The 17,427-nt window shown below is 34.9% G+C and overlaps 1 protein-coding gene across 1 annotated transcript in view; it reads right to left on the reverse strand.

Annotated features, from left to right (window-relative positions):
* The window catches only part of GALNT3 (polypeptide N-acetylgalactosaminyltransferase 3), a 48,045-nt gene that overhangs the window by 9,809 nt on the left and 20,809 nt on the right, over positions 1-17,427 (reverse strand). Inside the window, exons 2-6 of the mRNA XM_003795148.1 lie at positions 13,075-13,698; positions 8,834-9,006; positions 4,821-4,970; positions 1,916-2,150; positions 1,063-1,180 (exon numbers count right to left, since the gene is read on the reverse strand). Coding sequence (XP_003795196.1) covers positions 1,063-1,180; positions 1,916-2,150; positions 4,821-4,970; positions 8,834-9,006; positions 13,075-13,589 — 1,191 coding nt within the window. The 5' untranslated portion in view covers positions 13,590-13,698. The remainder of the gene's footprint in view (positions 1-1,062; positions 1,181-1,915; positions 2,151-4,820; positions 4,971-8,833; positions 9,007-13,074; positions 13,699-17,427) is intronic.

A 17,427-nucleotide genomic window follows, 5' to 3' on the forward strand; every position in this document is an offset into this window, starting at 1 on the left:
AAAAAAAAAAAAAAAAAGAAAAGAATTCCAGAAAGCCATATTACCAGTCTATTACATTTGTGACAATAATGATAAAAACTTCATGACTATTTACAAAAGTTTTATTTGCACGAACACTAAATAAAAGGAAAAATACTTTTTTATTTAAATATCTTAAAATAATCACATGTAAAAACACTGAAAAAAATTCATGATGAACATTCTAATATTAGGGCAAGTGATCGCATTCTCTTTTTCTCCTTTTCTTTTTTGAACAAATGAGAAATCTCAGTGATGTGATCAATTCAACAAACTATGCTTGAGAGTCAACATGTGCTAAGGGTTGGACATTTTGAAATGAATAAAACAAGACCCCTGGCCATAAGCCATACAAACTTGGCTCAAATCATCACTGTTATGTGATGGAGCCAGAGCCAAAACTTAAAATCTTCTAACCCCTAGTTTAGTTCTTTTTCCACTACCTTTCAGCCTGAGAGGTGAAAAATGAATAAGTGATTGCAGAAAATGAAATCAAATAATTTAGATACATGTGAAGACTATCCAAAGCAAAACTTTATTTTGTTTTTTTTATGTTAATTTTTACCATGTATATGGGGAAAACAGTTCATTTAATCTAAACAGTCAAGTCCAGTGTCCTTTAAAATTATATATAAATGTTTTTCCATTCTGACTCTCTTGAAAATCAACTCATTTCCTGAAGCACTAGATTTAATAATATTTATCTTGGCTGGTATTCAGTAGCTACTACTGCATTAATTGGCATGACTGCCTGGACACAGGAGTTTAACTGATTCCTCTTGTTATATTGGCAACAATGAATAAATACATTAAGTTACATGTTAAAAGGAAATATTCTTATTCCAAAATTTCTAGCAATTAAATTTTAGAAAGCACAAAAAGACTGCACACATCTATAATAAGCTATGCCAGCTAATTGGAACACTATATATTTCATTAACACGTGTGCTACATTTAATCTCTAAAATCTTACTCTGAAAGACATGTGTACAAATATATTTCATTGTTTAACACGTGCACTACATTTAATCGCCAAAAACTTACTCTGAAAGACATTTCTATATTTTCACCTCCCCAGATTTCCATTTCGTCATCGTAACTTCCAATATACTCAAAATATTTTTTTGATATGGAAAAAAGGCCTCCTGCAAAAGTGGGTGTTCTGAAAAATAATCCATTGTCAAACCTTATTATAAAAACTTAAAACAAAATAGCACATTTTAAGAACTACATCAATTTCACATATTGAAGTCATATCACAATTTCAAAGCTTTTATGTAGATTAATTGTAAAATGCTATCTTCAAAGTCAAGTATTTGGAGGGAAACTGTCCTCTCCCCGCTAAGCAAAATTAAATATTGAATATTGTCTTCTAGCCTTGCTTTAAGATTCTTAAGGAATGATTTATGAGGAAGACATAAGAGCTCACTGGATTCTACTTCTTACTCGGCAACATCTTGTAAAGGGCATAAATAAATAACTTTTCTCTCTTTTTTTTTTTTTAGAGACAGAGTTTCACTTTATCGCCCTCAGTAGAGTGCTATGGAGTCACAGCTGACAGCAACTTCCAACTCCTGGGCTTAGGCGATTCTCTTGCCTCAGCCTCCCAAGTAGCTGAGACTACAGGCACTCGCCACAATGCCTGGCTATTTTTTCTTGTAGTTTGGCCGGGGCCGGGTTTAAACCTGTCACCCTTCGTATATGGGGCCAACACCCTACTCACTGAGCCACAGATGCCGCCCAATAAATAACTTTTCTATTCTTTGTAGATTATATGTTTTTTAATTTTGTTAATATGAATTACCTCAGAGGCAATTTCTGTAAAAGCAAAAAGTGCATCCATATTCAATGTGTAGTATATGGTGTAAATGTAAAACTTCGAGCGAACTCGTCTTACTTAATTGGGTAGGTTTCATCTTTCCTTCTTTGCTTCTCTTGATCAGGAAGTGATTCCCAGCCAAATGAAAGACTCCAGTCAAAGTTCCCACGGTTATGGTTGCCTCCGTAAGGAGAAGGTTTATTGAACTCAAATGTATTCAGATCTATAGATGCAATATCTGGACTCACAACGGCAGTGTAGTTCTCAGCTATTCTGGCCAACAAAGGTTCTAGCCAACCATAGAAACACTCGCCTAGAGAAACAGAAACACCAAAAATCTTTTATTTTATGTTTGAGTGAAGGTTTACAGAGAAAAGAGAATAACAAAGTCATTTACGTTTTGAACATTTAGGGGGCATTCTTTTTTCCGGCTTGAGGTATCATAGACAAAAATTGTGCATATTTATGGTATGCAGCACAGTTTTACTCATAGATTGTGAACTGGTTATAATGACCAAACTAACATATTCATCTGGGCATGGTGGCTCATGCCAGTAATCCTGGCACTTTGGGAGGCCAAGGCAGGTGGATTGCTTGAGCTGAGGAGTTCCAGACCAGTATGAGCAAGAGCAAGACCCAGAGTCTACAAAAAAGAGAAAAACAAGCCGTGTGTTGTGGTGGGTGCCTTTACTCCCAGCTGGTTGGGAGGCTGAGGCAACATGACCAGTTGAGTTCAGGTGTTTGCGGTTGCTATGAGCTATGATGATGCCATAGCACTCTACCCAGGCAGCAGAATGAGATGTTGCCTTAAAAGTATATAACCCATCACTGCTATGTTTATCTTTGTGCATGTGTGGTGAGAACATCTGAGATCTACTCTTAGCAATTTTCAAGTGGACACACTACTATTAACTATAATCATCATGCTATTAGCACAACAGATCTCCAGAGAGGAGGTTTTTTTTTTTTTTTTTTTGGAGACAGAATCTCATTTTGTCATCCTTGGTAGAGTGTTGTGGCATCACAGCTCACAGCAACCTCAAACTCTTGGGCTCAAGCCATTCTCTTGCCTCAGTCTCCGAAGTAGCTGGGAATACAGGCACCTACCACAACACCTAGCTACTTTTAGAGATGGGGTCTCGCTCTTTCTTGGACTGGTCTCTAACTGTGTGCTCAGGCAATTCACCCGCCTCAGCCTTGCAGAGTGCTAGGATTATAGGCATGAACCACTGTGCCCAGCCAGAGGGGAAACTTCTTAAATGTTTCTTGTGATTAGATGAAGGTAGGATGAAAAAGATAAAATGAAATTCAGCAGAGTTAGGAAAATTATCCTATATATGATGATTTTTGCTTCTCCTAGAAAAACTGCAAAATGATACTGGTATTTAAGGTGTAGATGATGTATTTCCCTTTAAAATGAGCAATGAATCAAATACAACTTATTACTATTCCATATCGCCTCGCCCTAAAACTGCTTATTTAATCTTGTCTCCCCCTGAGTAAGGTTCAGTAACTGAAATCTTCATTTCTCTGATTTTAGCATTTGGTGAAGAAAGACCATTCAGATCTGTTCCAGACCTTAGGAAAAGTGAAGGCCAAGGAGTCCCAGGACAGATCTGGGCCCTGGCCACAGGCCAGGCTGTCTCACCTAACACATGGTGAGTTCAGATGGTGCAGACACCTATTCTGGGCTCCCTACTAAGTGGAATTTGGCATCAGACACATTCAGCTGAAGCAGAAGCATGCTCAGTCTGATCTGACTATAATTTTGGACAAGGAGAAAGAATATTAGAGAATGGCATTTTCCTCTGTAAAACACCTCTCTTGGATTACGTTTAGACAGCTCTCATTTTCTAATTGCCTGGGGCTAAGAGAGAGCTAGAAGTTAACAACGCAAGCAAATCCAAAAGCCATTCAGTAACACTTAGCATGTGCTCAAAACCAGTTGTGTTAAATATAACCTAAGGGCTGGCCGATTCAAAAGGAGACACTCATACAAAGAGTATTAAACCCACAAAACTTACAGGTGAAGTAACATTTTAGTAATACTTAGTAAGTACATTATACATTAACCCTAAAAGCACTTTACAAATACTTAAAAAAAACATGGACACTGAAAAAAATTCAAGTACAAAGGAAAAACCCACAGCAACAAAAAACAAATAAAAATTGCCAATATTGGTAGAAGAGATACCAGAAGCTATTGGGAGGGGCATGGCTAACTTGGCATAAAAAGCAGTCCACAAATTTGGGGGAAGAGAAATTAAAAGCAGTCACCAGACATGGTGGCTTGTACTTGTAATCCGAGCACTCTGGCAGGCCTAGGGGGATGGATGGCTTGAACTCAGGAGAGTAAGAACGGCCTGAGCAAAAGCAAGACCTTGTCTCAAAAAAAAAAAAAAAAAAAAAAAAATCAACTAGCTGGGCTTTGTGGCCAGCTTCTCGTTCCAGCTACTAGGGAGGCTGAGGTAAGACGGTTGCTTAAGCCCAGGAGACTCCTCAATAAATAAATAAATAAATAAAAATAGTGGTACTAGGACAAAATTTAATGAAAGGTTTAATTATACCTAAATAAATAAACTTTCACTCACATTAAAGTATAGAAATAAGAATGACGAGGAAAAAACTTTTTTTTTTAACAGAATGAACATCTGGAAAGAAAGAAAGAAAAAAAGAATTCCAGGCAGAGATAACTTGATGGGGAAGCCAGTCAACAGACTCTATCCAGGAAGACAGAGCGAATCTCCGTCTCAAAAAAGAAACAACAACAACAAAACATTAAATTTGAGGAGACTTCAACACCAAGGAGGTAAGAACTCTGTAAAGTGAAAAGAAGTTCATTTGCATAGATGTTAACTGCTTGGGCTGTCAGTGCTGTAATTACCAGGTGAAAGTGCTGTTAAAAAGGGGGGAAACTTCTTTACGTCTCAAATTGGGCAGGGGAGGGAAAACATTACAACTAGGTCCACGGGTACATACTTACAGTGAGCGTCTAAAAACGTGAGCGTTTCAGCTGTTGCTACTGTTGCTCCTAGCAACCGGGCAGTGATCAGACCCTTTCTTTCCTTTTGTCTGACTATTTTTACTATAGAAAATTGTTTTATGTATTTCTCTAGCTTATCATGTAAGTATTCTGTAAGAGAAAAAAAAATCTGGATTAGTTCTTTCCAAATTTATTTTCACATATACTGCATGATAGCTAATAAACCACACACAGAGCAACGATCCTTCAGCACCTATAATCTTAAAGGTTACTCGGACATGTTGTTTGGTATGAAGAAGAATTTTGTTTAATTTTTATTCCTTCCCTTCTTTTACTCTCTTCTGGGACAAAAGGTTACACAGCAGGTGATAACTATTCTAGCACATTTACATCATAACACATACTTATCCTGTGTACTTCTTATCAATAAGTAGGCCTGGGAGGGAGGGAGAGATGTCCAACGGAGTGCATTCCAGCAGTTAAGAAGACTGGTGACAGGAGTAAAGGAAATGGAATTTGACCAAAAATAGATTCAACTTTTAAGATGTAGTATTTAAGTCTGGAAATCTTAAAGAAAAATGCCAATTATCAAAAGGATTCTCTGATCAAAATAATTTAAGACAAAAAAAAAGAAATGTTAAGAAAAAAACATGTAGGAAAGTCCTGAGCTACCCGAGTCTGGGAATATTTCTACAAAGAGTCAGCAGAAAATTTTCGAAAGCTTTGGAGTCCCCTGACAGATTTTTTTCCAGTAAAAATATGAAAGTAAAAGGGAGCCTGTAAATCAAGAATAAGGTTAAAAACAGACATATTTTTGTAACGGGACTGTAATTTAAAATATTCAATATCCAATTTGGATGACATACACAATATGCAAAAGTTGAGATTAACAACTGAAGAAAATTAATCAAATCAGTCAATTGTTCATTTGTTCAGACAACTTCTTAAGCCTGATTTTTCACCATAAAATTCTTGATTCCTCATTGAATATACAGTACAGTTCTCTTCTTGGGCCTATAGCGCAACGTCAGAAAGATCTGGGAATGTTGAAAAGGCAGTGACTGTTCAGGGTAAATGTTCGCTTCTGCCAGGTTGTAGAAGCACATGCAGATGACTATCTGTGACAGCTCCGGTTTTTTCAGTCCTTCAGGGGAGCAGATAAGGGAGTTGCTTATTTAAAGCTAAACATTCATAAAGGGGGTGAAAGTCTAGGAACAACCTTTGTGGAAAAATAAACATCTAAACACTGTTATCTTATAGATAGCACTTCTTAAGTATCTTAGAAATAATTCTCTGAAAGACAAGCAGGATTGCAATTTGTCTGAGCAATACAATCATCTATATGGCTTGCTTTAAGAGACTTGTAAAATTACAGGGTTCTGAATGGGAGTTGATTTTTTAACAATAAAGTTATTATAGGTCCTTTACAACAAACTCTCTCACTATCTGAATTTGTTAAGAAATTTTTTATTTACCCCCAACTTCTGAACTTCCTGTCAATTTTTATCCGTCCACTAAATTTAGCTTCCTCATACATCCCTCTTTGGGGAGCTTAAGAACATATAGGTATGTCAAATCAGATATCCTGGGTTCAACATACGACACCATCACTTTTAGCTGGGGCATGTTACTTTGCCTTTTTGGTTCCTCGGTTTCTTTATAAAATGAGAATATTAGGACTTTCATAACAAATAACTGGTAGGAGCACAAGATAAAAGATTACTGTATAATTTAAGACAGGGCATACCACATGGCCGCTGCTCCTAAATGCTGTCTTTTGTCACCACTGAGATTTAACTATTTCATTGTCACTTGGTTATCCATGATTTAGGCTGCCTTTCCCCAAGCATGTTGGAATCACAGCAGTGAGGGACACATTTTCCACAGTGGGTACGCATCAGATAGCTCTTACAGATTCAGTAAGACAAGCTCTACCAGTATGCAAAGAAGTTTAGAAAAATTCTAAACCTATCATTGATCACTATGATAGATTTATAAAATTATTCAAATTTCAGAATTATAAAAATATTCAAATCGTTTGACCAAATAGTCTTGCTTCTTATAACTTACTGAAAGGTGTAATTTAAAAGAAGGAAAATGACACGAACCCAAACATATTCACAGCGGTATAACTCACAGTAACACTACAGGCTGACAAAAAGATGGATGTTTAAGTAAATTGCATCTATCTAGTTTATTGCTGTCCTTAAAAATGGATTTAAGGTCAAAGAAACAGATGCATAACAACGTTAGGTAAAAATCTGACATGGATACTAGAAAACATTATGTTTATTCAGACAGTGGTTAGGAAAGAAAAGGAAAACATTAAAATGGTTGAAACAGGGAGATTTCTATAATTGGTTATCACTTTTCAGTCTGAGTTCTTTCAATTCCAAAATTTTGTTTGTCCAATTAAATAAAGATGGTACCTTGAACTGCAAGTTTACTAGAAGCAAGCACACAATGTCCCATTATCTCACTACTTGGAAATCTAACAAAATAAAAATCATCTGAAAGGAAAGTTTTAAGAAACTAAAGAAGGAGGAAAAGATTTTTTTTAAAGGTAAAACACGTAAGAGGTATGCAGAACTTAACCAGATATCACCTAAAACTCCATGGACTGCAGTCCAGCTACACAGAAAGAATAAGAAAAAATTCAGAACTGATCAAGCAACAAATAAACCAGCTGATTGCCAACGAGTTCTGAAGTAACCAGGGCCGAGATTCAAATCAGAGATCAGGGCACTTGAATTATAACACCTCCTGATTGAGAGGAGAGGTTTGATAAGGAAACACATTCCACCTAGGTATTAATCTGAGAGAACAGAACCCTAAATCACTCAGGATGTTTAATTTTAAAACCATGGAAATGTCTAGAGTTATATGATTATATATAATCATTATGTAATAAGTCAGATTAATAATTTCATGTTTTATTCATTTATTATTATTTCTGGCATCTGGATACATCTTATCATTGATACAACTGTCACCTAATAAGAAGTGCTTTTTTCCTTTCTTAGGTACATAAAGTAATGCTATATGTTACAATAGGTAATGCTGTAGATTTAATGAAAGAGTATTATTGTCATTTTACCGATGAGGGATCAACCAATTAGAACTAGAGATTAGATATGACCTTTAAAATTAGGTTCTTGAAGAACCTAAATTCATTCAGGAATAAATTTTGTAACCATTGAAATAATATATATCTGTTCAGTGTTCAAAATACTTGTAATGTTTTAAAATTTCACAAATTAGACCATTTGTTAGATTAGACTTATGATTCCAATTTAAATGATGTAATTTAGTACCTTTCTAATTTTAGGAAGAAATGTAATAAAGAATCTGCCTAACTTTATAAATAATAGTACATATTTTAAAAAGCCAAAATAAAACAGAATGTGGTGACTCTTATTTATTATTAATTGATATATTTATTTATATTAGCTCATTTTTATAACAATATTTGCAGTATATACTATTTCTGTATTTCATCTAGTCTAAGCTACAAAATTGGATACTTCTTATAATCAATGTCATGTTGAGTTTAATTAGTGATGGTTTGCTTCCTTTGTGTGGTTTATAAGCTTGTGACATATGTCATAATAAATTTGATAAAATATAATGATTCCCATTTTACCTACAAAGAAACCAAACCTTAAGTAATTTGCCCAAGTTACATAGCTGGTTAGGGCAAGAGCTAGGATTCAAATCAAGTTAGCCCAACTCAAGGATCCAGTCTGTGCTCTTAGGCACTAAGCCTTACCATGAGAGTCTCATATGGAGGACTATATTGCTATGAATAATAAATAACGTTTCTGTACTCCAAAGGATTTGGATATTTGGATTCTAATTTCATTCATCCAAACTATTAATAGTTTACATGCATCCAAACTATTAAATTCAAGCTCTGAGATGAAATACAGACAGCATACTATGACCAAATAGACTTTAGACACCATCATATGGATTTATTTAGAAAACAATCTAATTTAGATGTGCTTTCTTACCATCTACACTAGCATCATCCACCAAAATGATTTCCTTCAGCAGTATTGCAGGTGAAGAATAAAGCACGCTGTGGACAGTTCTAAGCAGGGTGGACCACGCTTCATTATGAAAAACTATTATGACACTGGTGGTAGGCAGGGGAGGGCAGCGCTTAAATTTTTGTTCAATACATCTAGAAGAAGTGAAAAAATTAGAAAAATTATGAATTATATTATTTCACAGCTATACCACTGCTAAGACTATCATTATATAAGCTTTATCTCCAAAAATTTGTAGCAAATATTAACAGTTTCTACGTAAGATAACACTACGCAAAGATAAATGAATTTTCTACAAGCAGATCACTCACCCAGAGATCATGTCCACTGATAGAGATTACAACATGTCAAGGGTTAGGTGTTATTGTAAAATTTCTCAACAATATAATTTTAAATACAAATAGTATTGTGGATAATGAAAACAGGAGACAAGGTATAAAAATGATAAATCTTTGTTATTTCTCTAATAAAACACAAATTTTTCTTTTTTCTTACCGAAATCATATATTTTTCTTACTTGCAACTTTAAAAATGGAATGCTCATTTTTTTGTAGAGATTATCTTAAATACTTTCCTAAGTAGGTAATGCATGTTTTCTAAGTATTTTCCAAGTTTATTTACTCAATTTATGTAATCTACATATGGAGCCAAAGTGGAAAAAAACAGTTTTACCCCAGCACCTTCTTACATGTGATACTTTTTCAGCAAAAACTACCATTTGCTATGATCTGTATTAAAGAGTTTATTCCAAAAATCTGATCCATTGGATAATAAGACCTGGCATTTAAAATTTTCCATTTAGAAAAATATATTTAGAAATGTAAATAAAGACTTAAAACCACATTAGAAGTGTTTTTCTGTCACCATTTGAAACATTTATTGGTGACAGAGAGAGACTCTACGTATTCTAGGCTAACTAGTGATACATGTAACTATCCTTATCCCTCCATATCAAATAAAAACATTGGTTATAAATTGATCTTGAATTTTCTTTCTTTTTTTGTTTTTGATTTTTAAACAGTCTCACTCTGTCTGCTAGCTAGAGTGCAGTGGTGTGACCATAGCTCACTGCAAAATCTCCAAACTACTGGGCTCAAGTGACCCTCCTGCCTCAGCCTCCTGAGTGAGAAGCTGAGACTATTAAGTACCTGCCACCATGCCTGACTAATTTTTCTATTTTTTTGTAGAGACCAAGTCTCACTCTTGCTCATGCAGGTCTTAAACTTCTAGCCTCAAGCAACACTCCCCTCAAGCAATCTTTCTATCTCAGCCTCTCAGACTGCTGGAATTACTTACAGGGGTGACCCATCGTGCCTGGCCTTGAATTCATTTTTATAATAATGTCTTACTCAATGAAAGTAATCTTTATACTAAACTGGTGGAACATGGGTGAGTCTATAAAATCTCCAGTCTTTGAGACTAGAGATGTGGCGAGGACAATTCCCAAATGAAATAACACATAGGACAATAATATTTTACTGGCGAAATAAATTTTTTTTATGGAAAAAAAATAAACAAATAAAGCAACTGGGTCTGTAAGGTCACTTAAAAACCATAAATGGCTGCCCAGTTTTGGACAACAGATGAGAAAAATCCTCCCACATCGTCCAAAGACATCATAAACACAGTGTGTAAACAATGAAGCAGTGCTGCTCAAACCCAAAGATAAGAGAGTTAATCATTCACTTGTGAGAAATGGGCCTGGGAATGGGGAAACCACAACCCCTGTGTGATGCTAAAAAGGCTCCCCATATTCTCCTATTACCTACGACCAGACCTCAAAAGGAATGTCTTTGAGACACTACTTTGAGCAAGTCTTTAGGGTAGAATATTCGCAGTGAATTATAATGGGGGTCAAATATCGAAAGAAAGTGTCAACAACAGAGTAGAAATAGGAGAGGTCAGTAAGAAAAAGTGGCTTTGTTCTCTAATGCCTTCATGATTTCAAAGGGCAATACAAATGCATAGTCAGCACCAAATAATCACATGTGAATTGTTAATTGCTCACTAGTAGAAGAAAACAGATTGTTTAATCTAAATTGAATGTTGAATAAACTACCAATTAAAAATAAAACTCAAACACAAACTACGCCATGTATATGCTTCAATCAAGCTTGCATTTTTAACATATGAATGCTTCAAAGCCACCATAAACTGTAAGTAAAAATTATTTTAAAACTCCATAATATAGTATTTATTGTTCAGAGGGAAAGAAGAACCTTATGATTTGTTATCTTATAAGCATTTTGAGGAGAAAGTGAAGTTTGGGAATTAAAATATTTTTTCCCTACTTTTATTTGCTATGTGGTGAATTAATATAATATTAATCAAGAATTAAAAAGGTTTTGAAGATTTAAAGTATAAAACTGCACAAAAAGTCACATTAATAAAATGCTATCACTTTAATCTTGCAAGGTTTTCCCTCCGTTTAATCTAGGATTTATTTGCTTAACTGATTACTAATATTAACCAACGAAATTTGACAGAATGATTTCATAAACTCCATTCAAATTGACATGTTAAATTTGTGCTTTGAAAATTATTTCACATGCCATTTAAGATGATGCAATTACAATAACTTGCCAAAGTGACTGTGTATTTCTAATCAAGCCATTTGAAACATTCAGCATTTAGAAACATGCTAAAATTATCAGTCACACGACTATCTGACTTTTAGAGACACTAGATGTATAATTCTAATGAGTATGGGAAAGATCGGCAATTCTTCAGAAAAGGTGTTCCTTGTTAGCTGATATGGGTTAAATTAAAAGTAAATAATAAATCTTCATCATCTCTAAAAAACCCTATTCAAAGTAAGTCAAAATTAAACCTTCAACCCTAACCAAAAAATGTTCTTAATGTGCTGTTTTTTATTTAGCAATGAACATTAATGAAAATTACTGCAGCTTAATGCTATCTTTAAAAAAGGCTCATCTTTAGCTGACATTGATGTCATATCAAAAGAATAAAAATCATGCTTATTGATTTTTGATGTGAATTGCTTTTCAGTCAAGATCTCTCAAAATCAGTGAGGTACAATGCTGTATTCTAACAGAATATTTTATAGAGGTTTGTTTCTTTACACATTCACTTATAAATAATGAGCAACTTAAAATTGGATAACAGAGATTAAAATAGTGTGGCAGAAATCTAACATACAATTTCAACATTAAGAGACTTACAATAGTTGGATGAGATATTTATAATCATAAACCTAGAAAGACCCAAGGGAAATAATAGACCAAGGTCTACAAAATTCCTTTCTTCAGGTTTGCTACCAACTCTAATTCTGAAATAACCTGAAAGCCAAACACATAGACATTTTTTGCTTACAGTTTGCCTATCTTATCTCTCAAAAATCTACTGATGGCTTGAAGATGCTGGAATTCATTTTAGACATATCAGTTCAAATACAGCATTCAAACTTTACTTCAGAGATTTTTTTTTTTTAAAAAGTGGTTAACTAAGAACAAAGAGACAGCATATTAAAACCTGAGAGGGAAATATTAAACAAAAATGCTGTATACTTCAAACATGTAAACCAAGTGACTCATAACCGAAAAGGCATGTTGGCCTCTCAGTCGTCAAAGGGATATATATATATAATCTACAGATAGGAGAACTTAATCAACAAATTCTAGAGAAAGAAGCATAGTTGAAATAGTAACTGTAATAACATTTTCCCCTAAAAGAATACTTACAGAACACAGGGCATCCTGAAATATAATTAGGCACGCCAAGTAACCACAAAGCCTATGACTTAGTTTATAAATCCCTAAACTATTATTCAATAGCTCTAAATGTTTGAAAATGGTGCCTTTTCAAACATTTCTATTTTATAGCAGTACACAGAGCAGTGAAAACAACTCCCCACCTCCTGCATTTCCTATAACAACTGCCCGACATTTGCTCCTCAACAGATGAGAAAACTAGAACATGTGGAAATAAAGGACTTTTTTGTAGATAGAAGTCAGATCTAGAATTTAGTTTTATAATTTCCAAGTTAATGACTTTTTATATCTGTCCTGCCTCACTAAACATAAATAGGTACAACTAACTGCAAAAAATATAATGGATTAAGTAAACAGTGTTTGCTGATTTTCTGCCTAAAGTGGATAAGGAACAAGCAAGGTCTTTAGCTAATGCTTCTCCCCTGCAAACCTTGTTGATAAATAGTAAACAATGATTATTCTTCAACATACTCAGGAGGTCGAGTGTCTGGTCCAAGATCTCGGTGTAAAGAAATCCTGTCACTTGCAAAAGCATTAAAACAGTGTTTTGCTTCCCCACGTTCTTTTTCCTTTTGTTCTTCAACACTTAAGTTGTTTGTCTTGAATCCTTTACCAGAAGCACCAGGTGCGTTGGAGTCCTGAGGTGGGCGGTCAAGCACAGGCTTCAATTCAGCTGCTGTATAGTATCCTTGCAAACAGGGTCTCTCAGGAGCATCAATGTTTTGCCTGACAGGTGCTCCTATTTGCATTTTGGGCATTGCATCTTTAATATTGTTTACAGCTTCTAGCATTAAATCAAGCACCTTGTTTTTGTTTTTCATGTTTTTTTCCATCCTTGATTCCTCTTTGGAATATTGAACACTTACTTCTCTTTGCATTAAAATCAAAACTACTATAAAGAAAAAAATAACTGCACCAAGCTTCCAGAACGTTTTATGGTAATGTCTTTTAATATGTAATTTCACTAGTCGCTTTAGGTGAGCCATTCTGACATTAAAAGCTTGTCACTTGACAAATAACGGTTAGGACTTCCTCTGTTACTTATATTTTTTATCATAGATTTGTTGGCAAGAAAGTTTCTTTAAATGGTAATACCTATAAACAGAAATGACAGATGGTATTAATAAGTATTCAATCCTACATGGTTCAATTCATTCATTCAACCAACAACTGAACAGAAGCTACAAACACTATACTCTTATTGTCAACAAAAAAAGATACTTTGCTGTCAAGAAAATTACATTTTTTGGAAGAAAACAACTGCTACAACTAACTATAATCTATTGGGACTGCAAAATATTGGTGATTTCTTTATACATTCTTCTTTAACTAGTATCTTCTAATACCTACTATAGGACATGCATAAAATTATTTTATAAATATATTTTGAAATGAAAAAGAGTTTCTTAACTTGATAATGAAGGAATCAAAGGACTTCAGTAAGTGGATTCCAAAAAGGGGATCCACAAGAAAGTAAGGGTGTAGTAAGGGCTACTCTCAGGCATCCATCTGAACTGGTGGCCTTTATTTTAGGCAGTTTGCCCTTGAACGAGAACCATTACTCTAGCTAAACCAATTAGGACAATAAAGTGCTTTGTCAATATGTAAACTAGCATGCTTGCAGATTTGCTCACTTCATAGTTTTGTGAATTCTGAAAGAACATAAAAAGACAAGACAATCAAGGGCATTTAATTTGTTGTTGTATAACCACTGTTTTCGGTAGCTCACTTAAATACCAACTCTAATAGTAAAAGAAAAATAAATTAGCTTTCCTTGAAGTGTTTCTGGAGAATCTAAAGAGATCAATGAGTTATAAAAGCAGAATTTGGTTTGAGGAAATACTGGTTGCAATCGACCCTAAACACAGGGCAGCAAGCTTACTAAACCCTAATATAGGCCAACAGGAACAAAAGAAAGGAAAGGGGAAATAAGACATTTCAGTACACAATTATACAGCATGTTCCATTATGGCCAGTCACATAATTTGCAGGGGCAAAGGGGAGGGAAAATGCCTGTTCTTTCCAAAGTCTAAACATATTTTAAAGAAATATCATTTATAGAAGTGACAATTAACTTTGACACTTTATTCAGCTTCTCTTCCAAAGTTCTCACTAAATTTAAAATGAAAACCAAGTTAAAGATGGATTGTCTGGCTTTTGGCAGGAAATTTTAATCTGAATAAACAAAATAGGCATAACTTAGTCCTATATACTATTTCTTTATATATATATATACATGTATATACCCTACATTTTTTTCAATGTGGAATGGAATAGACACACTAGCTCCAAAAGATATCTCAATTATGATGTATATTACCTATAAAAGTGAGCTTCCAATATTTTTAAGCCTCAGTTGTTTTAAAAACATCATGTAAAAAAATAAGATGACCCCTTAAGCTTTTTGTGTGAAGATTGAATTAAGAGTGGCAGAATCACATAATTATGGTGGTGTAATTTATGATATGTCAAATGTTGTGCTAGGCTATGACTACAAAATTAAGGCTAGCCCTTACCTTCAAAAACTGAGTTGAAATCTAACAAGTCAACAGCCAACCACAAAGCAATGTGCTCTGTCCTATGATAAGAGATGATGAAACCAACATGGCAGGGAAGGAGAAATGTTAGGGGAAATTTCTTAGAGGTGACTATTGAGGAGAATCTTGAAAAGTAAGATTTTAGGGAGGTATAGAATAGGGAAAAGAGAGAAGGAATGCCAGATGCAAAGTATAAAAGCAAACACATGATCAGTCTTTGAGCACAGTAGAAGTGGAAAGCACAGGAAGAGAATCAACAATTGATGAGACTCAGGTTAATTAAAGATTAGTTCACAAAAAGCCTCATCTATCTTTCAGTGTTTTAAATTTACCAAATTTGTCCTACATGGATGGAAAGGAAAATGATATCTTTAAGAATAATCAAATTTATGTTTTAGAAACAGGTTTCTCAGCTCTAGTACAGGTGACGGATACCAAAAGGATGAAAGGACCCAGATGGAGGGAGAAGATTGATTCAAGACAGTCCAGGAAATAGATTAAACAACAGGACTTGTTGAGAGAAAGGGAAGATGGGAAAAGGATGGCTTAGGTAATAACATTAAGAAAGAAGGGAAATCTAGGGAGCAGGACAGATTTGGGGTATAAATTAGGGAGATAATTTGTTTAGTTTTGGACATAGTTAAGTTTCAGATGCTGATGGAATTTCCAAAGCCAGTTTGAATAATCAGAAAGATATATGGGACTGAGAATCAGGAAAAATCCCTGTGCTTAAGATGAAAATTTGAGAGCCAACCTTGTGGTATAGAAGATTCCACCTAGAGAATGTAAGGTAAAGAAGACAGAGAAATAGCTACATTTGCAGGAGGGGGATGGGGGGAGAAACTGGAAAGAAAGACCAGTCTTCCTGATCATACAGGGTAAGAGTTGGATAAGAAAACAAGACATATAGAATTACAGACAAATTATCTCTGTTAAGTGGAGGTAATTTTACAGTCTGCATTACATCCCCGAGAAATGTTGTTTGACAGCTGGTTGATTTTTAAAAGTAAACTCTGTTTGACCTAGTCTAATGGGCTTTGGTAAAAGATCTGAAATGAATCATGGCAGAGAATCCAACAAAATAGTCATATTCATGTCTCCAAGATCCTAAGGCTTAGGTTGCAGGATACTCTAAGCCTAATAGAATAGCAACATGACCTAGGCTCTCAGAAAGAGAAGAATTAACAAAACATTGGAGTCTCACAGGACGGTGGTTCCCAGAATATGAAATACCACCCGATCACTTTTTTTCTAACTACAGTTTGACAAAAGATAGATATTAATCAATCCATGTTCACCCTGCTTTATGTCTTTAAGAGAACTACCCCAAATCCCCTCCCCAGTGCTATCTGGCTACAGTAGATTCTTCAGTAGCTGTAGAAAGGCTAGATCAAGAATTTGACAATTGAGGTGGTCTTCCTGAGATGTTAGAACAGAACATGGAACAAGAAAGAATCGAGGGAAAGCACAGAGTAGGAGATGATGGAACTAAATCCTTGTACAGTGGTGATGGTTTTCCCAAAACATTTTATGCCAGAAATCATATTTGTGAGTAGGCTGGGGAATTGGCAAGAAGGATAGAATTAATGAGGCAGCTAGAAGAGTTCTTTTCTAGAAATAAATCATAAACTAGAGCAGCAGTTCTCAACCTGTGGGTCATGACCCCTTTGGGGGTCTCCTGCATATGATTCATAACAGAGCAAAATTAAACTTATAAAGTAGCAACAAAAATAATTTTATGGTTGGGGGTCACCACAACATGAGGAACTGTATTAAAGAGTCACGGCATTAGGAAGGTTGAGAACCACTGAACTAGAGGAATTCTTCATTAATAAGGCAATAATTCTTTCATTGTGTGTGTACGTATATCTGCCCAAGGAGTTACTCAATTAATAGATTTTTAGTTTAGGATGCTTCTAATGAGGGACTCAAGGAAAGCTCATAAAACACATGGATAATGCTTCTGTTATTCATGGCTGTTTCTCTGGTACTTGTTGGTGAGTGCTCAATAAATATTTATGACTTGAGCATGGGAAGAAAGAAAACCAAAATTTCAATAGAAACAACAGTTAACTTCTGTTAAATGTTAAGTCCCCGGTACTTTAACACTCAATGCATAAGTTTTCCCAGCACTGTTGTAAAGTATTAGGTTTTTCCGATTTTACTGACAGACAGAGAGTCAAATATTGGCTTGGCCAAGTCCAGTCAGTTTATGAACGGCAATTTCCCAATTGTGTTCAGACTTGATGTAAAACGCTGAGCTTTTAACTGAAGTAATCTGAAACAA

The sequence above is a fragment of the Otolemur garnettii genome, unplaced genomic scaffold (genome assembly GCF_000181295.1).
Source record: "Otolemur garnettii isolate 467f Iridium unplaced genomic scaffold, OtoGar3 scaffold00090, whole genome shotgun sequence".
Classification (NCBI taxonomy): Eukaryota; Metazoa; Chordata; class Mammalia; order Primates; family Galagidae; genus Otolemur; species Otolemur garnettii.